Source organism: Ovis aries, chromosome 3, assembly GCF_016772045.2.
Source record: "Ovis aries strain OAR_USU_Benz2616 breed Rambouillet chromosome 3, ARS-UI_Ramb_v3.0, whole genome shotgun sequence".
Taxonomy (NCBI): domain Eukaryota; kingdom Metazoa; phylum Chordata; class Mammalia; order Artiodactyla; family Bovidae; genus Ovis; species Ovis aries.
Window position 1 is genome coordinate 104,758,999 of NC_056056.1, and position 26,006 is coordinate 104,785,004.

Below are 26,006 nucleotides of genomic sequence, written 5' to 3' on the forward strand. Positions count from 1 at the left end.
TTAATTTTACTTCTTTACATAAAAGTATTTTAATGCTGTTTTTCCATAATTTAGTCATGAATACTTATTACAAAATCTATTCCTCAGAGAGTCCCTTAACAGCAAGGAGATCAAACCAGTCCGTCCTAAAGGAAATCAACCCTGAATATTCATTGGAAGAACTGATGCTGAAGCCCTAATACATTGGCCAACTGACACGAAGAGTTGATTCTCTGAAAAAGACCCTGATGTTGGGAAAGACTGAAGGCAAGAGAAGGGAGTGACAGAGGATGAGATGGTTGGATAGCATCACCCACCGACTCAGTGGACATGAATCTGAGCAAATTCCAGGAGACAGTGAAGGACCCGAGAGCCCTGGCATGCTGTGGTCCAGGGGATTGCAAAGAGTCAGACATGACTTAGTAACCGAACAACAACAACCAACCTGCTAGGAACTGGAAACACAAACGTGAATCAGAGAAATACGTGCCCTGCCCCCATGAGCTTACAGCTCAGTGGACGAAAGTAATTAAGAAAAATAAGTAGGCAAAAGACTAAATAAAATGATTATAAGCTGACTTAGACCTACAAAGGGTACCGACATGGATGAGCACAGGAGAGCCTACAAGGAAGGTGTCTCTGGGAAGGCGGCATTTTATCCTGAGACAGAAGCATGAGGAAGAGGTGGGTGCTGAGGGGGCACTGGGGAGAGCCTCCCAACAGAGGAGCCTCAAAGCAGCCCCTACATAGATAACAACTCAGAGAATACAGGTGAGCCTCTCCCCAAAATCGCTGCTCTTCAAAATGAGCTAAGACTCCAAATTCCCAACGCGGGGAGTCTGCGTTCAATCCCTGGTCAGGGAACTAGACTCTGCATGCTGCTACTGAACGTCTCACGTGTCAAAACGAAAAAGGCCTTGCATGTTGTAATGAAAATCAAAGATCCTGTATGCTGCAACTAAGACCTGGTACAGCCAAATAAACGAATACATATTTAAAAATAAAATAAAATGAGCTTATGCACAAATGGTGACAAGTACAGGGCAATCCAAGAAAGAAAATAGAAACAGTGAATAGAGATAACTCTTGGGAAAAGTCTTGATGTGAAGAAAAGCAGAGAAAGGGAGGCTTCAGCTAGAGTGGGACAGGGCTGAGGGGGGCTGGTGCTAGGGACTACTGTGAGGCAATGAGCCGGCGCGGGAGGGGAGGGCAGCACAGCAAAGGGGCGATCGCTGAGAGTCCTCTTTCCAAAATAAATGAAGGGGGGCTTGGCGTCCGATAGGATCAGGCTCCCTCCTCCTGTTACTGGCAAGATGAGGGGCAAGATGAGCATCCAAGAGATGTGAGATTCAACATCTTTATCAACAACCTTCTCTGGCTGTGCCAGAAAAGTCAGATGTAAACCATGATGGCTTCACTAAAAGTCTGTGCTGGGTGATGGACACCTGCTACCTTCCTCCAGGAGCTGGAAGAGGGTGGAAGGCCTGAACCCGGCAGGAATAGCTCCCATCGCGGTCAGCACGTCGACGGTGTTTATCTGCTGAAGAGAGTAAAACAAAACTGACTTGTTTGCGTTCATCCAGGTTTTCTCACCTCTAGAATACTCTCTTTATCACTATAGCAACTACAAGTCCCAAAGCAAAAATACAAATGTCCAGACTTCAGTGGAAGAATACAGCAGTTTAACCCCCAATTATGAGAAGATGCCATCGCTGATACCTGGCTTTTCCCAAGCCCCATGCAGTGCTCCGGGCGCCAAGCTCTGTGCTTTAGACTGGCTGCTTCTGCGTGGTCCCTGTCAAAACAGCCTGTCCTGCCCCCCAAGGGAGTGCGCCATGTTACAGATGAGCGGACACCATGAGCTGATGTGCGCTGAAGAGCGAACGGCTTTCTGTGTGTGTGTGTGTATATACATAACACATACACATGCATGTGCACCCATGTCCATAAACAATAACAACACACACGCATGTGCACACGCACCCGTGTCCATAAACGATAACACACACGCATGTGCACACGCACCCGTGTCCATAAACGATAACACACACGCATGTGCACACGCACCCGTGTCCATAAACGATAATAACACACACGCATGTGCACACGCACCCGTGTCCATAAACGATAACACACACGCATGTGCACACGCACCCGTGTCCATAAACGATAACACACACGCATGTGCACACGCACCCGTGTCCATAAACGATAACACACACGCATGTGCACACGCACCCGTGTCCATAAACGATAACACACACGCATGTGCACACGCACCCGTGTCCATAAACGATAATAACACACACGCATGTGCACACGCACCCGTGTCCATAAACGATAATAACACACACGCATGTGCACACGCACCCGTGTCCATAAACGATAATAACACACACGCATGTGCACACGCACCCGTGTCCATAAACGATAACACACACGCATGTGCACACGCACCCGTGTCCATAAACGATAACACACACGCATGTGCACACGCACCCATGTCCATAAACGATAACACACACGCATGTGCACACGCACCCGTGTCCATAAACGATAACACACACGCATGTGCACACGCACCCGTGTCCATAAACGATAACACACACGCATGTGCACACGCACCCGTGTCCATAAACGACAACACACACGTATGTGCACACGCACCCATGTCCATAAACGATAACACACACGCATGTGCACACGCACCCATGTCCATAAACAACATACACGCATGTGCACACGCACCCATGTCCATAAACAATAACAACACACACGCATGTGCACACGCACCCATGTCCATAAACGATAACACACACGCATGTGCACACGCACCCATGTCCATAAACGATAACACACACACATGTGCACACGCACCCGTGTCCATAAATGATAACAACACACACGCATGTGCACACGCACCCATGTCCATAAACAATAACACACACGCATGTGCACACGCACCCATGTCCATAAACGATAACACACACGCATGTGCACACGCACCCGTGTCCATAAACGATAACACACACGCATGTGCACACGCACCCATGTCCATAAACAATAACACACACGCATGTGCACACGCACCCATGTCCATAAACGATAACATACACGCATGTGCGCACGCACCCATGTCCATAAACGATAATAACACACACGCATGTGCACACGCACCCGTGTCCATAAACGACAACACACACGCATGTGCACACGCACCCATGTCCATAAACGATAACAACACACACGCATGTGCACACGCACCCATGTCCATAAACGATAACACACACGCATGTGCACACGCACCCATGTCCATAAACGATAATAACACACACGCATGTGCACACGCACCCATGTCCATAAACAATAACACACACGCATGTGCACACGCACCCATGTCCATAAACAATAACACACACGCATGTGCACACACACCCGTGTCCATAAATGATAACACACACGCATGTGCACACGCACCCATGTCCATAAACGATAACATACACGCATGTGCGCACGCACCCATGTCCATAAACAATAACACACACGCATGTGCACACGCACCCGTGTCCATAAACGACAACACACACGCATGTGCACACGCACCCGTGTCCATAAACGATAACACACACGCATGTGCACACGCACCCGTGTCCATAAACGACAACACACACGCATGTGCACACGCACCCGTGTCCATAAACGACAACACACACGTATGTGCACACGCACCCATGTCCATAAACGACATACACGCATGTGCACACGCACCCATGTCCATAAACGATAATAACACACACGCATGTGCACACGCACCCATGTCCATAAACGATAATAACACACACGCATGTGCACACGCACCCATGTCCATAAACAATAACACACACGCATGTGCACACGCACCCATGTCCATAAACGATAATAACACACACGCATGTGCACACGCACCCATGTCCATAAACGATAACACACACGCATGTGCACACGCACCCATGTCCATAAACGATAATAACACACACACATGTGCACACGCACCCATGTCCATAAACAATAACACACACGCATGTGCACACGCACCCATGTCCATAAACGATAACGCACACACATGTGCACACGCACCCATGTCCATAACACACACGCATGTGCACACGCACCCATGTCCATAAACAATAACACACACGCATGTGCACACACACCCGTGTCCATAAATGATAACACACACGCATGTGCACACGCACCCATGTCCATAAACAATAACACACACGCATGTGCACACGCACCCATGTCCATAAACAATAACACACACGCATGTGCACACACACCCGTGTCCATAAATGATAACACACACGCATGTGCACACGCACCCATGTCCATAAACAATAACAACACACACGCATGTGCACACGCACCCGTGTCCATAAGCGATAAGTAAAGTGAAAACCCCAGAAAGGATACATTGACTAAATGGTTAGTGGTGATTACTTATGGAAGGAGTGGAGTTTCATTTCATTATGTAACTTTTTAAATGACAGGATTATGGGTAGTTTCTTACTTTTTTGAGCTTTTTGGAATTTTTAAATGTTACAAAACTAAAATTTAACAATTGTCTTTACCCAAATGACAGAAAATTCAAGCAGAATCAAAGTGAGACATTTCCAAGCCCTCAAATCTACCCTTCTGAACAGAAAAGACCTAATGGGAAACGCTACTCGGAGTAGAGACTTGCTAAACCAGAGGTACGTTTTCATGTTACGTGCATTCCAGGCCCTGTACCCACTTAAGATCCAACGCTTTCATTTAAAGTTGTTTTGAATCTGAACTCTTACCAAAACTATTCGGTAACAACATGAGGCGTTATTAATAAGATGAAGTGAAAAGGGCAAGCGTTAGTCGCTCGGTCGTGTCCGACTCTTTATCACCCTATGGACTACAGTCCGCCAGGCTCCTCTGTCCATGGGATTCTCCAGGCAAGAATACTGGAGTGGGTTGCTATGCCCTTCTCCAGAGGATCACCCCAACCCAGGGATAGAACACACGTCTCCTGCATTGCAGGCAGATTCCCACTGAGCCACCAGGGAAGCCCCACTAATAAGACAGGAGATACCAACCTCTGAGATGGCCTTCCGGACAGCACTCCAGTGAGAATCGGCTCTAGGGAGACAGGGTGGGTAGGTGAGTGCACAGAAAGCTTATGCCTGTTCACTCAATCAGCTGCTGCTGCTGCTGCTGCTGCTGCTGCTGCTGCTGCTGCTGCTGCTGCTGCGTCGCTGCAGTCGGGTCCGACTCTGTGCGACCCCATAGACGGCAGCCCACCAGGCTCCCCGTCTCTGGGATTCTCCAGGCAAGAACACTAGAGTGGGTTGCCATTTCCTTCTTCAATGCATGAAAGTGAAAAGTGAAAGTGAAGTCGCTCAGTCGTGTCCGACTCTTCGTGACCCCATGGACTGCAGCCCACCAGGCTCCTTTGTTCATGGGATTTTCCAGGCAAGAGTACTGGAGTGGGGTGCCATTGTCTTCTCCTCACTCAATCAGAGAACTTCATTAATCAAAGAACAAAGTATATCATTGTATCTTCTGACAATCTAACACTGCCTACATGAAACTAAGAATAATATCACTGCTCAAAGTAACCACAAATTTAAAGTTGTAATAACCTTTAAGCAAATGCTAATGAAAAAGCTCCCAAACTATAAGTTGTTCCCATTACAAGAAATTCTTCCATTATTTATAACAGTAAAGATAAACAAATGAAGCATCTCGTGAACCCACTTTGCGTCCGCTCACACCCTTTTACCTTGGCTTGGCCTCTGCTCCTTCTGCGGTTTCATCCCCTACCTCTGTATCCTCTTCACTGCCTTCTTCACTTGATTCTTGACCTTCTTCTTTATTATAGGGCTGGAAAATAATATGAAATGTGAAGTGCCTTTTACCTAATGGGAAAATCAACCAATAAATGTACTTTCAGAAAGATCTGAGTGTAAGTAGGGGTTTAGTATCGGAGAAGGCAATGGCACCCCACTCCAGTGCTCTTGCCTGGAAAATCCCATGGATGGAGGAGCCTGGTGGGCTGCAGTCCATGGGGTCGCTGGGAGTCGGACACGACTGAGTGACTTCACTTTCATTTTTCACTTTCATGCATTGGAGAAGGAAATGGCAACCCACTCCAGTGTTCTTGCCTGGAGAACCCCAGGGATGGGGGAGCCTGGTGGGCTGCCGTCTATGGGGTCACACAGAGTCAGACACGACTGAAGTGACTTAGCAGCAGTAGCAGCAGCAGGGGTTTAGTATATGACAGACGTATCAAAAATCAGTGGATAAAAGCTCAAATAATGATGTCATTATTTGAAAAAAGTACAAGGATAAAGGTAGAGAACAAGTTTACTCAACGTAAGTGCCAGATGGAACTGATTCAAATGTAAAAAAAGAAGAAAAGATATAAATAAAAGAACTACAGAAGTGTTAGAAGAAAACAATCTTGAGATGGGGGAAGCCCTCCCACTCATGAAAGCAAAACCACAGCTCATAAGTGGAACACTGACAGACTTAACTACCTAAAAGTAAGTCTGGGTGAAAGTCAACAAAGACGATATCTGCCTCAAGTTTCCAAGGCTTAATATCCTTATTATGAAGATAATACAAAAACTCTTCCAAAGCAATACAGTTTTCAAAAATCCCTTTGAAAAATGAATTTAAAAGGCAATTTTCAAAGAATAAATAGAAATAGAAATAAATAAAGCAAATGAGATGACACTCAACCTCACTAGCAATACAATAAACACAAGTAAAAAACAATCGTGAGCCCCTCTGTTCTCGGTCGTCACTCTGGCAAAAGACTGATGACAACCATCAGTGGCAAGTGTGCAGACAGACAGACATTCTCAGCTGCTGCTGGTGGGAGTCCAAAGAAGAATAACTTTCCTAATTTGCAAAATGGCAAATTTGACCAAAATACCAAGGTGTAAACCCCTGTCGGCAGCAATGAGCATCTAGGAATTTAAGGGGAATAATGCGACAAGGTTCCTGCAGACTGATCCCAATGCAGTTTCTTCTTTTCCAAGAGTCCCTGATTATAGCAATGAATCAAGCTAAAAGGGGCTTCCCAGGTGCCTCAGTGGTAAAGAATCCTCCTGCCAATGAAGGAGAGACGTGGGTTCGATCCCTGGGTCGGAAAGATCCCCTGGAGAAGGAAATGGCAACCCACTCCAGTATCCTTGCCTGGGAAAGCCCACAGACGGGGAGCTTGATAGGGTACAGTCCATGGAGTTGCAAAGATTCAGACATAACTGAGCATGCACGCAACCTAAGAAAAGTACATTTTCCAAGCCCTCCTCACAGCTAGGTGTTGTCAAGAAACTAAAGCTGGTCCAGGAGATATAACTGGAAGCTTTTTGTGTAACTTCCAGGAAACCTTTTATAAAAGACTGCAGCTCTTGCCTTTTGACTTCTTCCTCACTTCTCTCTCCCTGCTTGGAATTGTTAAAAGATATAGCTGCCAACCTAGAGATAACAGCCCTAGGGAGAGCTGATGGCACCTAACCACAGAGCAAAATATTGCTTTGTTGTTTAATCGCTGTCATGTCAGAGTGTTTTGCTACGCTATGGACTGTAGCCCACCAGGCTCCTCTGTCCGTGGGAGTGAGTGGCCATTTCCTTCCCCAGGGAATCTTCCTGACCCGGGGATCCACCCTGTGTCTCCTGCATTGGCAGGTGGATTCTTTACCACTGAGCCACCAGGGAACCCCGAGTAAAACAGGAGGCAGGGCCTTGCCATGCCTTGACTGCCCATCTCCGCACTTCCTCCGCACACAAGAGAAATGTGCGTCTGCCTTACGTGGGCCGCGATTTCAGAGATCTTCAGCTCATAATGGACGCTAACCCGAGCTCCCACGAATGTCACTTCTAGGTATGGACTGCTGCTGCTGCTCTGCTCAGCTGCGTCTAACTCTTTGCGACCTCATGAAGGAGCCTGCCAGGCTCCTCTGTCCAAGCAATTTTAAAAATATTTTATTTACTGATTGATTCATCGATTGACTGAATCTTGGCTGTGCTGTGTCTTCACTGTGAGCGAGGGCTAATCTCTCCGTGCAGTGTGCAGGCTCCTCACTGGTGGGTCCTCTCGTTGCAGGGCACGGGCCCTCGGCAGATTCGGTTTCCAGGTTCACAAGTGTGGGTTAAGTAGTTGTGGTCTACTTTACATATAAGTTATATATAACTTAAATATAAGTTGAGGCTTAGCTTGAGCCTGCATCCCCGGCATTGGCAGGCAGACTCTCAACCACTGGACCACCAGGGAAGTCCCCAGAGTAGGGCAGTCTTGCGGGCTGTGCCCTTATCTTGTGGGGTCTGTGCTAAGTCCAGGAGTTAGTGCTAGAGTTGAACTGCATTGCTGGACACCTGGTTGGCTTCAAAGAAACAGTGTGGAAAACAACATGTATTTGGAGTCAAAAAAAAAACAAACCCTCACGCAGCTAGTGTCAGAAGTGGTATGAGGGAAAACAAGACATCTCAGCGTGGTTACTAAAAAATTTCTAATTACACTTGTGGTTTGCATTATACTTCTCCTGAACAGCACTGATCCATATACACTGGACAGCAAATGACCATGCCATCTTATGAAATAAGAAAGAACTAGACGGTCAACACGCATATACACTAGGCTCACATCTTAGTAAAGGATCATGTATTTGTGGAACGTAAGACAAAGTTAACTGCAGTTTTCTTTCACAGCAGAAAATAAATGTCTACTCATTTTTATGATCGACACGAACCCACAGAGCATCTTCAGTGTGCGACGACACTCTAGAGCTCACCGGCATACGAGCAGACCGCCGCGCTTACTGCGCAGTCACTCAGTGTGCTAGGGCTCACCTGCATAAGAGCGGACCACTGAAATCACTGCTGAGTCACTAAGTCGTGTCCGACTCTTTGTGGCCCCATGGCCTGTAGCCCGCCAGGCTCCTCTGTCCACGGGATTTCCCAGGCAAGAACACTGGAGTGAGTTGCCATTTCCTTCTTCAGGCAATCTTCCCAACCCAGGATCAAACCCGTGTCTTCTGGATCGGCAGGCAGATTCTTTTACCACTGAGCCACCAGGGAAGCCCCCAATTTTTCTCATGCTCTGATCCTCCAAAACTGAAGCAAATTCTATATCTTAAGTCATTCACTAGCCAATTGATCAAAGAGTACAACTTAGTGTTTTATTATAAATGGGAAAAAAAAGTCTTAAAGGAAGGAACAAACAAAAAAGACTGACCTCCAAGTAGGTTTTAGGAATAAGGCCTTTGTTTCCTTTGGCGTTCTTAGCCATCCACCAACCATCAGAGTTTTTTTTGATTATACAGAGAATTTCTCCTTTCTTAAGGCAAAATAAAAGTAAAATGTTTTAATTAGAATTTACCCCTAAGCTCAGAATTATCAACATTAAAACTATTGTATTTTCAAAACCAGAGGAGCATCTACTCTTCTTTTTTTCTTACCATTTTACTACCAGGTAGCTCTGATAACAGAATTTTATGACTACTGCTTGTAAATCGTAACTGTCACTTATTTTATTTAAACAGACTGAGTCTTTAAAAAGTTAGTATCAGGACTCTCTAATCCAGATGTACAGGTAGAGTCTTCTTACTCTGTTAGGTATGCAAATTTATCCTTAGGTTCGCTTCCGGTTTGTTCCCACTTACTTTAAATGTGAGGTCTCCCACTTGCTGAGCCATAAAATCTCCAAGAGCGATGTATTCTCCGCTCGTGGCCTCTGGGTGAGATTCACCTTCCTGTTTCTCTTCCTCTTCCTCTTCTGCTTCTTCATCCTCGCCCCTACTTTCTTCACTTTCTTCTTCGTCGTCTTCGTCTTCTTCCTCATCTTCTTCAGCAGAATTCTCCTCTTCCTCTCTTTCAGTGAGTGCCCCAGTTCTGCAAAAAATAATTGATGAGGATCACTAGAAATGATGCAGAAGAACAGATCACGTATAACTTCTACATACCAAAGAACTGGCCCCTATTTATAACAGGCAAACTTTAAAAAAAAAAAAAAAGGGAAAGTACAACTAACAGTCTTTACCATCTAGCAAAGAACATGCGACCTGAGAGTAATGAAGGAGTTAAAATATCTGAGGAATGTGTTGACATGGTGGAGCAAGTGCCGGTCTTGAGGCCAGGAGACTTGAATTTAAGTCCTGGATTCATCCGTTCAGCAAATGCTGCTTGAGCATCACGGCACGGTGGTTAGAGCATGGATTCTGAGATGAAGTTCGGGTTCTATCTCCTCTTCGTTGATTGGTCTTGGGTACATTTCTTTTAGACTCTCCATTTCTCATTGGTAAAGTAGAGATAATAACAGAACCTGCTTCATAAGGTCCTCACGAAGATTGGAGGAGTTACAAACTTGCAAAGTGTTTACAACAGTGTCTGACCACAGCAAGCTCCCGATAAAAGTTGGCAGTGACGATGATCATGATGTTACCTGTCAGTTTCCACGTCAGACACAGTGGAAACAAAGGTAAATCAGACAATTCTCTGTCCTCCAGGAGAACAGTGAGGCAACCTAGCAGACAGATACTTTCAATATAGTTCAACAGATACTGCGGCAGAGGTAAACAGGGCGTGTTAAGGAAACACACAAGATGGGCACCTAACCAGGACTGCACGGGTGGGGATCAGGAAAGGCTTAGAATTAGGACTTGATGGATGAGCTGAAGTTAATCAGGTAAAGGGGCGGGGGGTGGGTAAGAAGGTAGGGAAAGGAGTGGAGGAAGAAGGCTGGAAAAGAGGGAACCTCAAGTAGCTCATGAATGGTGGGAAGAGGCCTGGGAGAAATGAGCAAGAGATGAGGTGGACAAGAGATGAGCAAAATGCAGCCCATGTGAGCTTTATCTTGAAGGTGTTCCCTAAAAATGAAGGCAGGGAAGGGTGTGATCTGACCTGCTCTGAGAAAGATAATCACGCTCCACGGAGACTGGAAGAAAGGCTAAACACAAAGATGGTTATTAAAAGTGAGGCATGAAATATATAAACTAAGGAAGCCTGAAGCTCAGCTTCTCTGAATATCGGTGCCAAATGGAAAGACAGAATTTTGGGCAAAGCAGGAAAGGACCGGGCTTCCCAGGTGGTGCTAGTGGTAAAGAGCCTGCTGGCCAGTGCAGGAGACATAAGAGACCTGGGTTCAGTCCCTGGGTCGGGAAGATCCCCTGGAGGAGGGCGTGGCAACCACTCCAGGATTCTTGCCTGGAGAATCCCATGGACAGAGAAGCCTGGTGGGCCACAGTTTGTGGGGTCTCAAAGAGTCTGGACAAGACGGACACAATGGACAGGACAGAGCGACTAACAAAACTTTGAAGCAAATAGTCATTGCTAACCATAAAACTAGCCAACTGACTCTTATTATGCTAATACAGTAAATTTCAATTACTGATTTTTTCAGTGTTGATCTAATCTTGCAGGGACTTCCCTGGTGGTCCACTGGGGTGTTCCCAACGCACGGTGCCGAGGTTTGATCCCAGGTGGGGGAACTAGTAATAGATTTCACACGCTGCAACTGAGAGCACACCACAAGGAAGACCAAAGCTCCCCGAGTGCTGCAACCAAGACCCGGCACAGCAAGTAAGTAAAAATAAATGCTAAATTAATCTTGCATTCTAGAATAAATCCCACTTAGTCGTGATGTACTGTCCTTTTTATGTGCGCTGGATTTTATTTGCTAACACTTTATATTGAGTTTGTGCATTTGTTCATTATGGCTTTCTATTTATAATATTTTTATCATGTCTTGATATTGAGCTTCCCTGGTGGCTCAGATGGTAAAGAATCAGCCTGTGATGTGGGAGACCCAGATTCGATCTCTGGGTCAGGAAGATCTCCTGGAGAAGGGAATAGCTACTCACTCCAGTATTCTTTGGAGAAGGAAATGGCAACCCGCTCCAGTGTTCTTGCCTGGAGAATCCCAGGGACAGAGGAGCCTGATAGGCTGTCGTCTATGGGGTCGCACAGAGTCGGACACGACTAAAGTGACTTAGCAGTAGCAGCCAGCATTCTTGCTTGGGAAATCCCGTGGACAGAGAAGCCTGACGGGCTACTGTCCAACGGGTCACAAAGAGTTGGACACAGCTGAGCGACTAACACTTTCACTTTTCATAATGCTCATAAAATGATTTGGAAATGTTTCTTTTTTTGTTCTCTGGAAAGATTTCATAATACTGGTACTATGTCTTACTGAATTGCTGCAGAAATTTGTGTCAGTGAAACAACCTGAGGATTTATTCTGTGGAAAGGGTTTTAATTATGCATTCAACTTTTTTAGTAGATATTTTGGTAGGATTATTAAGATTTTCTATTTATCTTATGTCAATTTGAGTACATTTTATTTTTCAAGGGACTTATTTCATCTGTATTTTCAAATTTATTGGCATAAAGTTTTTCATAGCATCTTCACAGTATCTTTTAAATTTCTGTAGGCTCTGAGTGGCTAATTTTCATCCTTGTTTTTTGCTAGTGTTTTCCCTTTCTCTTTTCTTGATCAGTCTTGCTAGGAATTTACTCATTTAATTACTTTTTCTAAAGAACTAACTTTTGGCTTATTGATTTTATCCACTATATGTCAGTATATTATTCAGTTTTCTCTCTTATTTTTATTTTTTCCTTATTTCTGTTTTCCCTGGGTTTAATTTGCTGTTCGTTTTCTGGCTTCTTCAGTTGGAAACTTTAGTAGATGATTTTCAACTTTTCTTATTTTCTAAATGTTGCACTTAAAGCCATAAATTTCCCTCCAAGCACTGCTTTAGCTGCAGCCCACAACTGCATTTTTATTATTCAAAATATTTAGTTTTCCATTGTAATATTTTCTTTGCTCTTTAGGTTATATAGAAGTATGTGATTCTTTTTTAATTATTTATTTATTTGGCTGCATTGGGTCTTAGTTTAGGCACATGGAATACTTTGTCATGCTATATGGGACCTTTTGCTGAGGCACGTGGGCTCTGGAGCATATGAAATCTTAGTTCCCCGACCAGGAATTAATCCCACATCCCCTGTGTTACACGGCAGATTCTTAACCACTGAGCTACCAGGGAAGTCCCAGAAATGTGTGATTTAATTTGCAAACATTTGGAGATTTTTATTCATTTCTCTGTCATTTGAGTTTTCCTTCCTTAACTGAGATGCAGTTGACATTCACCGTGGCATTAGTGTTGGATCGTCACTGAGCTTTAACGTAATTCCAAGTCACCAAAACTGCTGCATGATTTCAGTCCTCCGACATTTGTTGACAATTGCTTTATGGTCCCTTAAGATTCATTTTGGTTACTGTTATATATGCACTTGGAAGAGATGTGCATTACCTAGTGGGATACAGTGTCCTACAAATACATTTTTAATTAGGGGGTTAAAGTTTGTGGATTATATTGTCAGCTGCCCAGTAGTGCTGACAATTTTTGCTTCATATGTTGTAAAGCAGCTATTAGATGCCTACACATTAAGGATAATCTCTTCCTACTGAAGCAGTCCCTTTATTACTATAAAATGTCTTACTCTATTAAATTAGTTTTGACCTTAGAGTCTATTTCCCCTGATATTACTGCAACTGCATCACCTTGTTTTGGTTAGGGTAAGCATGGACTATCTTTTTCCAATCTTTTACTTGCAACCCACTTATGCTATCTTAAATGGCCCCCAAACACCGTGCTGAAATGGTATGTAGTGGTCCCAAGCAGAAGAAAGCTGTGTGATATACCCAATGGAGAAAATTAGTGTGTTATTATTAGATTTCTTCAGGCATAAATTACAGGGCTGTCGGCTGAGTTCAATATTAATGAATCAATAATATACATTGAATAAGGTATCTTTACACAGAAACACACAAAAAACAAGGACGTATATTATTCAGTTGACAAAAAACATTTTGTTCACTGTTTCACAGGAACCTAGCTTCTCCTAGAAGCTACAGGCCAGTGCTTACTATTCAGGGTCTGCAACAATTTTGTGGGGTGTAACTACTGCAAATAATGAAAACTGACTGTATATCATAAATTCTCAAATTTACATTTGCTTTACACAATCAAGTGTTTTTTTTAAAAGACATTTAGAGAAGAAAAATAGTCTTTTCTGTTTACCCACATACCAGGGCTCTTCACTCCTTTTTGCAGATCCAAGTTTGCACCTGGGATTATTTCCTTCTAGCCTGAAGGACTTCCTATAGCAAATGCCTCAGTTCTTGTCTGACAGATTCCCTCAACTTTTGTTTGTCTGAAAATGTCTCCATTCCACTTTAATTTCTAAAAGATACTTTTGCTCTATATAGAATTCTGGGTTGGCAGATTTTTTTTTTCCTTTCAATTCTTTTATGATGTCACTGCATTATCCTCTGACCTGTATTTTTTTCTAACAAGATGTCAACTCTAATTTGAATTGTTTGCCTGTACATGTTTATTTCCCTGGCTGCTTTTATGATTTTCCATTATGTTTCATTTTCAGCAGTTTAACTGACACACCTATGTGTAGTTTCTATATACTTATTGTTTGGGCTTGTCTGAGGTTCTTGGATCACTGAATCAATAATTTTTAAAAAATCTCAATTAAAATTTTATTGACATATTCCCTGAGCTCCATGCTCTCTCTCCGCCCCTTCTGGGACTTCAGTTACGCGTGGGCTGTGACTTGTGACCATGTCCTAAACCATTCCTATGTTCTGTTCTTCTCATTCTTTTTTTCCTTTTGTGCACGAGTTTGAAAGGTTTTCATTGCTCAGTGTTTGGGTTCGCTAATCTTTTCCTCTATTGTATCTATCTGTCAAGCCACCAATTCAAAAAATTTTTTTTATATACTGTGTTTTTTAGGTTCAGAGTTTCCATTTTTGGTCTGTATTAGTTTTCATTTCTCTCCTTAAGATCCTCTCTAATCAACCAATCTGCCTATCTCTCCAACAAATTCCTTAACACACTGAAAACAGTTCTTTGATAGTTCTGGTGTGCTAATTTTCACATCTGGGTCACCTAGGTTTCCACTGACTATTTTTTCTCTTCATTATAAGACATTTTCGGACCTTTTTGAAGCTATGTATTGAATCAGACTTAGAAAGCTCCCAGCCATTATTCTATCAGGTATTATATTTTACTGTTGTAGAATGTTCATTAGATTATTTTCTACATTTGAATTCTCTCAAAATATTCTTTTTTTCCCATTTCACCCATTTTTTCTTCTATTTTCTTTAACATATTAATCATATTGCTTAAAAATCCCAGTCAGGTTACTCTACCGTCTAGCTCAGATCTGGGCCTGTTTTTATTGACTGTCACTGCTTAGTTATCTATTATTTATTTTCCCCTACTTTTTTTTGCATTTCTAGTCATTATTTTTAATAATTACTGCACATTGTGGATGATATATTTACAGACTCTAGATTATGTTGTCATCCTTTAATGAGTAGTGAATTTTGTCCTGTTATCTTTTTCCTGTTCAGGTCTGGTTTAGGTTTTGTTGGGAAAGAGTTCCTTCAGTTTTGTCTGTATTTCAAGATCACAGTTTTGAATACCAGGGTGTACTCTGTACTCCTTACTCCTAGATGTGGGTCTTACGTGCTCTCTAGCCAGATGCATGAAGCATTCACCAAGGTCTCTCTGCTCTAGCTGGGTATGAACCCCAGCATTTTTCCAGGGTTCTGTGACCTCCAGAGTCTTTTAAGCTCTGTTTCCCAGCAGGTGCTTCCTGCCAGGCCTTCTGGATTCTAGCTCTGTATAGCCCAGGAGTCCCCTCAGATTTCTGGAGTGGTCTCTCTGAAAGTCTTTTCCCTCTCCCCACATGTCCCAGGAGCCTCAGCAACTCCAGAACTTTTAAGACCTTTTCTTTTTTATGTGGGTCATTTTTAAAGTCTTTACTGAAACTGTTACAATACTGTTCATGTTTTATGTTTTGGGGTTCTGGCCCCAAGGCATGTGGGATCTCAGCTCCCTGCACTGGAAGGTAAAGTCTTAACCACTGAACCACTAGGTCCCAGCAACTCCAGAATTCGATCTCTGGAGCCCAGAGAGATTGCTGCTCCCTGTCTGGGATCTACCTTCCTGCATCACACAGAGCCCATAAACTATCGCCAAGGAGAGGGTCTGGGTGAATACAGGAGTCACCTCTTGTGTCTCTCTGTATTAAGGATATCAGCCCTGCTCAGCTGATGCTCAATGAGTTCAGAAAGCCCTTCTGTATATTTTGTCCAGATTCTACAGTGTTTCTTTGGTAGGAAGGTTAAGTCCAATACCAGCCACTTTGTCTTTCTCAGCACTGGAAATCAATGGAAATTCTAGAAACCTTCTAATAATATATTCTTTGATGTTTTTTTCCCCCAGAATACAGTGTAAAAGTATGGGAACAGCATTTGAAGAGTCTAAATAGTTGACTTTTCCCTTTTTATCTCCCTATGAATTGGGTTTGTTTACACTATCAAGTTTTCTTTCCACTTTACAAAGCCTATTACTAACATCCACTCCATCAGGAAAAGAATGCATATTTCTGCTTCCATTTGTAAAAGAATATTTATAAAAGGAGGAAATAAGCAAATAGATAATTCAGATAATTTTGTTTTTACACATCAACCCTGACATTAAAGGCATGATCCTTACTTTCTAACGTCTGTTTCCCGAGCTTTTCACATCTCTATTTCGCTCCCAAAACTAGCTTATGAATTACCTGAGAGATTACGGCTTCTACTTTACATCTCTCCTGGGAGTTCACACTTTCTTCTGTGTACAATAAGTAACTGTTGACAGATTATACTGTTACAGTTTTACCTATATGCAACTTTATTCTGAATAAAGCATTTAAACTGTTGGTGATATCATATTTGAAAGGAAGAAAGAAAGGAAGGGCGCATACTCAGTGACATTTTCTCTGCTTATGGACACAGCAAGCTCCTGCAGTTGGTGGGTAAGCTTATCCAAAAGATTGTGCTCCTCTTCTTTCTTCTGATAGTAATTTCCCACAGGTGCAGGTTCATCAGCCTATGAGAGAATAAAAGTCTACTTCACTAAAAAAAAAAATTCCATTTTTATTTCATTTATTGTAATAGAAAAAAAACTCCAATAAGTGATATAAGACAAAGCAAATATCAATATGAGACTATGCCTATCTTAGATAAATAAGCTTAAAAGAAATGTAGATTATGCTAGAACATGAATCAGATGGCATAATAAAGTTATACCTCTAATTTGTTTTGTTTTGTTGCTAGGTATTGCAGACCCTCTAGAGCCAGTAAGGGACAGGTTCCAGACAGAGGACTGGCTTTGGAGTTAAAAAGACAGGTGCCAAGTCCAGGTTCTGTCGCCTGCTGGCAGTGAGACACTGGGAAAACCGCTACACCTTTGCAAGCCCCAGCGGTCAGGGTTTCTAATTTAGGGTCAGTCAGTCTCCTGAATTACAGTTTTTCATCCCTGGAGAAATTCGGAAGAGATGCTTAGAAACCACCTGTCTCCAATGCAGTAAAGGAGACTCACTCACAGGCAGGGCGACGACTCCTGCGCGCCTTCCACCCTAAGTGCTGTCTGAGTCTCTGGCCCTGAACACTTTGCTCAAGTTCAGGCTCATATTAAAAGAGGAGATCCTGATGGAATTGGCAAGAGAAAATTCTGCTGCTGCTGCTGCTGCTAAGTCGCTTCAGTCGTGTCCGACTCTGTGCAACTCCATAGATGGCAGCCCACCCAGTTCCTCTGTCCCTGGGGTTAGTTCCCCCCATTTCTGCAGAGTCACCGATCTCAGAACTGCTGTGTGATTCAGGAAGCTTCTCTACCTTGTACCCTCTGGGCCAAATAATCTACTTCCCCACAGTGTGATTAAAATGAAAATAATTCTAAACTGTAAAACATAAAACTTACACAACGCAATAATAAAAATAGCTTCTTCCAAGTTCTTCCGAGTCCTCAGTGCTGGGTGAGTTCATCACAGCTGAACTTTTTTCAGTATTTGGGGCCCTGGTTCACATTTTAACACTTATATGAACCCAGGAACCTACCCACTCTAGGGGTAGGAACTCCCACTTAATAAAATATTTGGGTAAAAACAGATTAAAAATAAAATAGTAATGTGACCAACTATAATACTTACTTTTTTTAATTTTTGAAGAGCATTTTTATTTTCATCTATTGCCTGTTTTAATTGGATACATCTAAATTTTCAAAAAGAAAGAAAAATATTGATTTTTTAAGTGTCATAACCAAAAAGCTATTTTATAAAATCATTTGTTCAGTCTTTAAGCAGGCAAGGCAATTTCTATTGTATGAATGATGTTTAAAAACTCATATGTAAGTGTCTTTCCACTCATTAGCTTGGGTGATCCTCACAGCAAGATCTAGGGTATGGGGTATGATAATCAAAACTCAGAAGACAAGTGACTCTGGGCTTCAGTCTCCTAGCTCTAAAATAAGGAAAGCACTGGGCTTTTAACTGCTTCCATAACTCTGAAATTCCATAAACCCAGGATTCAGCCCAGAAGACAATATGATATGCCTCATCAAAGAAAGAAGAGACAAAACCACGTGATCATCTCAACAAATGCAGAAAGAGCATTTGATAAAATTCAACATCCATTCACTATAAAAGCGCTTACCAAAGCGGGTGTAGAGGGAACATATCTCAACATAATACAAGCTACTTATGACAAACCCATAGCCAATACAATACTCAGCGCTGAAAAGCTGAGAGCCATCCTGCTAAACTCTGGAACAAGACAAGGATGCTCACTCTCACCACTCCAACATAGTACTGGAAGTCCTAGTCATAGCAATCAAGTAATACAAAGAAATAAAAGGTATCCAACTTGGAAGAGAAGAGTATGCAAATTACATGATACTATATATAGAAAACCCTAAAGACTCCACACAAAAACTACTATAACTGATAAATTCAGCAAGGTAGCAGGATACAAGATTCACAGGCAGAAATTGGTCGTGTTTCTTTATCCTAAAAATGAAATATCAGAAAGAGAAAGTAAAAATAATAATTCCTTTTAAAATTGCATCAGAAAATAAAATAAAATACTCTATGTGGAATCTAAAGTATAATACAAATCAACATATCTATGATATAGAAACAGACTTACGGACACAGGAAACAGACTTGTGGTTGACAAGGGATGAGGGGAGGGAAGGTCTGGGGGTTTGGGATTAGCAGAGGCAAACTATCATATAGAGGATGGATAAACAGTAAGGTTCTACTGTATAGCACAGAGAACTATAGTCGATATCCTGTGACAAACCGTAACAGAAAAGAATATGAAAAAGAATGTGTGTGCGTGTGTGTGTGCGTGTGTGTGCATGTGTGTGTGTGTGCGTGTGTGTGTGTGTGTGAGACACTGAGTCATTTTGCTGTAGAGAAGAGATTAACACAACAGTATAAATCAACCATGCTTCAATAAAATTAAAAAAATAAAATTCTCAGGAATAAATGACCACGGAGGCGAAACATATGCTGAGAGCTGTAAAACAACGATAAAGGAAACTAAAGATAATTCAAAGAAACAGGAAGATGGTCCATGTTCTTGGACAGTGTGCACGCTTGGCTGCTCAGTTAGGCCCCACTCTTTGCAACCCCATGGACTGTAGCCTGCCAGGACCCAGGAGATTTTTTCAGCAGAAACACTGGAGTGGGTCGCCATTTCTTCCTCCAGGGGATCTTCCTGACCCAAGGATGGAATCTGCGTCTCCTGTGACTCCTGCATTGGCAGGTGGATTCTTTACCACTGAGCCACCTGGAAATTCCAGGTTCTTGGATTGGAAGGATTATTATCAAAATGGCCATATTATCCAAAACAATCTACAGATTTCATATAATCCCTATCAAATTACCCATGGTATTTTTCACAGAACTAGAACCAATAATCTTGAAATTTATACAGAACCAGAATTGCCAAAGCAACCCTGAGGAAAAAGAACAAAGCTAGAGGCACAGCCCTCCCAGATTTCAGACAACAGTACAAAACTACAATAATCAAAACAGCATGGTCCTGGCACAAAAACAGACATAGATCAATGCAGCAGAATAGAGAACCTAGAAACAAACCCACACACCTAAAGTCGATTAATCTTTGACAAAGGAGGCAAGAATATACAATGAAGAAAAGACAGTCTCTTCGGCAAGTGGTGTTGGGAAAGCTGGACAGCACATGTAAATCAGTGAAGCTGGAACACACCCTCACACCAAACACAAAAACAAACTCGAAATGGCTTAAAGACTTAAATACGACATGACACCATAAAACTCCTAGGAAAGAGTATAAGCAAAACATTCTCTGACATAAACCATACCAATGTTTTCTTAGGTCAGTCTAGTAACACCAAGGCAATAGAAAATAAAAGCAAAAATAAACAAATGGAACCTAATCAAACTTATAAGCTTTTGCACAGCAAAGGAAACCATAAACAAACTGAAAAGATAACATATGAACTGGGAGAAAATATTTGCAAACAATGCGACCAAAAGGGCTTAATTTCCAAAATATACACACAGCTCATACAACTCAATAACAACAACAACTGCAACAAACCAACAAGCACTCAGTCAAAAAACGGGCAGAAGACATAAGCAGACATTCCTCCAAAAACGGCATACAGATCGCCAGCAGGCACGTGAAAAGATGCTCAACATGGCTAATTACTAGAGGAATGCAAATCAAAACTACAATGAGGTATCACCTCACACCAGTCAGAATGGGCATCATTAAAAAGTCTGTAAGAAAACAAATGCTGGAGAGGGTGTGGAGAAAAGGGGCAGCCTCCTACACTGCTGGTCGGAATATAAACTGGTAAAGCCACAGAGGAAAACAGTACGGAGGTTCCTCAAAAAAGCTAACATTAGAGCTGGCCTATTGACCCAGCAATCCTACTCCTGGGTATGCTTCTGAAGAGAGCTCGAACTTGGAAAGATACACCTTATGCTCACAGCGGCACTATCTGCAATAGCCAAGACATGGAAACAACCTGAACATCCGCTAAAAGGCGAATGGATAAAGCAGGTGTGGCATGCGCACGTTAATATAATGAAATACTGCTCGGCCACTAAAAAGAAGAAAAGAAGGCCATTTGCAGCCACATGTATGGCCCTGGGATTATCATACTAACGGAAGTAGGCCAGAAAGGGAAAGACAATCGGCATGATATGAGATCACTTACGTGTAAAATCTAATATATGACACATATAAACCTCTCTAGGAAACAGAGACACAATCACAAGCGAAGACAACAGACTGGCGGCTGCCAAGGGCGGGGAGGGGAGGAGAGGGTGGACTGGAGTTTGGGATTAGCAGACGAAAACTGTTATATAGAGGATGGATAAACAACAAGGCCCTACTGTGCAGCACTGGGAACTCTATCCAATATCTTGTGATAAACTATAATGGAAAAGAATCTGAAAAAGAATATATATATATTTATAACTGAATCACTCTGCTTTACGCCAGAAACTAACACATCATACTAATAAATCAACTGTACTGAAATAAATAAATTCTGCATTTCTTGTTGGTTTTAAAACATTTTTATTGCCTTCCCACTTTGATGTTTTATAGCTGAGTAATATTAGACATATTAATTAATCACTGCAAACCTTAATTTTTTCATCTATATTAATAAGTAGCTCACTAACTTTCAGGAACTTTCAGATGTTATTATGGAAAGTTAATTAAGAAAAAATTCTTAGAGCGCAGACCACACTGTCTGGTATATACAAAAGTACAAAATCAATGTAAGCTACTTCTTTTTAACAACTGTCATCCTCTATTTAACCTTATTCCAATATTTAGGCTTGGTAGACGTAGATAACTGTAAGAAATATTTCAAAATACTTTTGGAAAATTTCATTCATTTTTACCTCAGTATTATTTCCTATTATTACTCTTTCTTTTCAGAAATTGTATTAATTTAAAAAAATATAGTGCCTCAATTTCTATGCTGTAAATACTGCTCATTGAAATCTAAGTACAGCCTCTACAAAGCTTACATAACTCAGCATACTTTACCTTTGGTACATATCTCTCCTTTTACTTGCTTCTAGAGCTCCTTTCAGCTGACTCTCAAAAAGCAACCCATCGACCTACAATAAATGGAGACTGTCTGAAGTATCACATTGTTAAATACCATATAACCTTAGGACATAAACTTTTAATTTTTCCCCAAATATTTTATAATGAACACTTTGAAACACACGATAAAGCGGAAAGAATCATACAGTGAACATCCATACACCCACCACCTGGATTCGACCATTAGTATTTTACTCTACTTTTTTGATCCATCTATTCATCAACCCATCTAATTTTTTACGTATTACGAAGAAAATTACAATCACCAGTATATTTTCCCTTAAACAATACATCATGGGCATCACTAAGTAGAGTGCAGTATTTGGTGTGAATTTTATTTACAATGAAATATACATTGCATCATAAGACTGTAGTTGCTTAGTTCCGGCAAGTGCCATGTAATCCAAATCCCTATCAACCTATAGAAAATTACTATTACTCCAGAAAGTTCCTAGAATGTACTCTTTCGTGTAATCATTTCTGAGATACTTCCATATCGGAAGGATACTTCCATATACACTGCTGTCTGTATCGTTGGTTTATTCTTTCTTACTGCTGACTAATACTCCCTGTATGAATAAACCACAAGTTTTTTTCTTTCTTATCCTCATTCTTATATCTTATACTGTGACTTAGCAATTTCCAAATACTACCTGTAACTTTGCCAACATACCCACAAAAGAGGCACATATATCTTTCGGGTTCTGTAGATGTGGAAAAGATAAAGTGATTGAAAAAAAGAAATAAAAATTCTCTACTCTTGCCATTGTGCGTCTGTTATTCACAACGTCACACACGTGGTGACAGTCAGTCATCACGGGCATAACCCAGATGGGTCCTTCATAACTTGTCCCATGGACAGCAGGGTGGAAGTCTGTGCCACGTTTTGCTTCACGTGTCCTCTGCGGAGGCCTCCCTGGTGGCTCAGACAGTGAAGAATCTGCCTGCCAATGTAGGAGACGTGGGTTCGATCCCTGGGTTGGGAAGATCCTCTGGAGAAGGAAATGGCAAAACACTCTAGTATTCTTGCCTGGAGAATTCCATGGACAGAGGAGCCTGGAGGGCTACAGTCGTTGGGATCCTGAAAAGTCGGACACGCCTGAACATGAGCAGAAGTACATTAATATGGGGTCAGGGAAGAAGGACCCCCCAATATCACACAGCCCTTCCCAGACACACAGGGTACCAAAAGGCTCAAGAGCCAACTGGGTTCCAGCTTGAACAACCCTGGTGACTGTTTCATTTCATCTTTATATCAGTAACAATTGTTGTGGCTTACTTCTACGACTTTTCCTGGTTCTGTCAATGTCCAACTAAATTTAAAATTCAATGCAATATAAAGCATCTGGCCAAAGCTCAGCTTAAGTTAGTGTCTCATTAACTTTTATTTTTATTCCTACCAGAAGAGTATTCTATTCTGTTGTACCACTATAATTCCAATAGAGTTCCTTAAGAAATATTTATCTACCCAATCTTTTGTACTTTTTAAATGAAAGTCCAAAACTGGATAAAATATGAGCATTCAGTACATCTTCTGTCTGCTAAAGATTATAAAAATAATTTTATTTAGTGGAAATAATACTTGGTAATATTAACAGATCAGTTTAGTTCCGTCACTCAGTCATGTCTGACTCTTTGCGACCCCATGAACTGCAGCATGCCAGGCCTCCCTGTCCATCACCAGCTCCCAGAGTCCACCCAAGCCCATGTCCATTGAGTCGATGATGCCATCCAGCCATCTCATCCTCTGTCATCCTCTTCTCCTCCTGCCCTCAATCCTTCCCAGCATCAGGGTCTTTTCAAATGAGTCAGCTCTTCAAATCAGGTGGCCAAAGTACTGGATTTAAGCTTCAACATCAGTCCTTCCAATGAACACCCAGGACTGATCTCCTTTAGGATGGACTGGTTGGATCTCCTTGCAGTCCAAGGGACTCTTAAGAGTCTTCCCCAACACCACAGTTCATAAGCATCAATTCTTCAGCCCTCAGCTTTCTTTATAGTCCAACTCTCACATCCATACATGACTACTGGAAAACCATAGCCTTGATTAGATGGACCTTTGTTGGCAAAGTAATGTCTTTGCTTTTTAATATGCTGTCTAGGTTGGTCATAATTTTCCTTCCAAGGAGTAAGCATCTTTTAATTTCATGGCTTGCAGTCACCATCTGCAGTGATTTTGGAGCCCAGAAAAATAAAGTCAGCCACTGTTTCCACTGTTGCCCCGTCTATTTCCCATGAAGTGATGGGACCAGATGCCATGATCTTCGTTTTCTGAATGTTGAGCTTTAAGTCTACTTTTTCACTCTCCTCTTTCACTTTCATCAAGAAGCTCTTTAGTTTTTCTTCACTTTCTGCCATAAGGGTGGTGTCATCTGAGGTTATTGATATTTCTCCCAGCAATCTTAATTCCAGCTTGTGCTTCCTCCTGGAAATGCAATTACACAGTCTAGGAGCATAAATATCTTCTACATCTTGTCAAGGTGCTTTCCAGAAATGCTGTGCCTTATACCCTGGGGCAGTAAAAGTGCCTGTTTCATCACAGCCTCCCCATCAAGAGCATCAAGATTTTTAAAGTGTTTGTGGTATCTTATATTCTTTGCAATTGCTTATCTTCGAAGTCAACTTTTCTCATGTTTATGTGACTAGTATTTCTTCTTTAGCTCATGTCCTTTGCTCACTTGGCAGGTCTTAACATTTTTCTTATATATTATTCCTTGATGCATATTTGGCTTGGCTTTATGGGAAGCAAAAACACTCAAGAGCCTCCACTGGATGGGAGAGAAAGGAAAGGAAGCATGCAGAATGGAGGAAAGTGATGTTGAGTGCAGAGATGGTTGGGATGTTATTATTCGTTTAGATTTGGAGGTGAGATGGGATAGAAGAGGTGTTAGGTTGCAGATGGAGCTGTTAGGTGGGGTGGAGGGAGAGGAGGACAGCACTTAGTCGAGGATCCCATGTTCTAGCCTCCCCGGGGTTGGGTTGGGAGCGTGAGGGGTTAGAATCAGGGTTTGGTCCCGGTACGTTGCGGGTGGGGGAGGTTACAACTTGGAAAGGGTGGGTTGGGGTTGACTCTCAGAGTTAGGGTGCGCCCCGGAGCTCGCCCGCCGCCAGAGCCCAGGTCTCTCACCAGACGGTACCTGCTGCTTCAGCTCCTGACTGCGGCGCTGCAAGGACTGGAGTGGGTCGCGCTGCCGCCTCGCCAGCATCTCCGTCACCTAGGCGCGGAGAGCACAGCGGTCGCCAGGGAAACCATGGCGGCTGCACCGGGACGTGACGCCATCACTACGCGTCCGCCTCAGCGCCCTGCAGCCCGCCGGGAAGCTGATTCTGCAAGTGTGGGGTTGGTCCTCTCCTGAGGAAGCGGCTCCTTCAATCCGCAGGGCCGGAGCTCGCTTTTCAGGTCCACTGCCCAGCAAGTCACTTTTTCCTGGCCAGTCCCAAAGGATCGGGGTGGAGGTGGGGGAGAATATGCCGCTGCGTCCGAAACTACAAGTCCCATAATACTCAGTATTACCACGTTCCTGCAGGGTTACTGGGAGTCCGCAGTGGCTCAGCGGTAAAGAACCCGCCGGCAATGCAGAAGCCAGCAGGGTGGGGAAGATCTCCTGGACGAGGGTGTGGCAACCCACTCCAATATTCTTTACTAGAGAATCCCATGGACAGAGGAGCCTGGCGGGCTACAGTTCATAGGGTCGGAAAGAGTCGGACACGACTGAAGCGACTGAGCCTGCACGTACCAGTTTTGCTAAACTAATCTTGTGTTAGTCGCTCAGTCAGCCATGGCGGACTCTTGCGATCCCATGGCTCCTCTGTCCATGGAATTCTCTAGGCAAGAATACTGGAGTGAGTTGCCATTCCCTTCTCCAGATCTTCCCCACCCAAGGATCAAACCCAGGTCTCCTGCATTGCAGGTGGACTCTTTGCCGTCTGAACCACCAAGGTCCTTGAAGCTTCTTAATGTCTTAAATGTACAGATCGTTTTCTTACA

The 26,006-nt window shown here is 42.7% G+C and overlaps 1 protein-coding gene across 8 annotated transcripts in view; it reads right to left on the bottom strand.

The window, feature by feature from the left end:
• The window catches only part of NPHP1 (nephrocystin 1), a 68,049-nt gene extending 42,810 nt beyond the window's left edge, over positions 1-25,239 (bottom strand). For 2 of the 8 annotated variants that reach the window (XM_012173875.5, XM_004006181.6), the window contains exons 1-9: positions 25,156-25,239; positions 21,956-22,029; positions 18,049-18,109; positions 16,825-16,949; positions 9,657-9,885; positions 9,230-9,331; positions 5,771-5,871; positions 5,085-5,127; positions 1,432-1,519 (exon numbers count right to left, since the gene is read on the bottom strand). In XM_012173875.5, the coding sequence (XP_012029265.1) occupies positions 1,432-1,519; positions 5,085-5,127; positions 5,771-5,871; positions 9,230-9,331; positions 9,657-9,885; positions 16,825-16,949; positions 18,049-18,109; positions 21,956-22,029; positions 25,156-25,224 (892 nt within the window). In that variant the 5' untranslated portion in view covers positions 25,225-25,239. Of the gene's footprint in view, positions 1-1,431; positions 1,520-5,084; positions 5,128-5,770; positions 5,872-9,229; positions 9,332-9,656; positions 9,886-16,824; positions 16,950-18,048; positions 18,110-21,955 lie in introns of all 8 variants that reach the window. The other 6 variants (XM_012173874.5, XM_060413982.1, XM_060413981.1 and 3 more) reach the window with 6 other exon arrangements.
• Between the last annotated feature and the right edge of the window lie 767 nt (positions 25,240-26,006).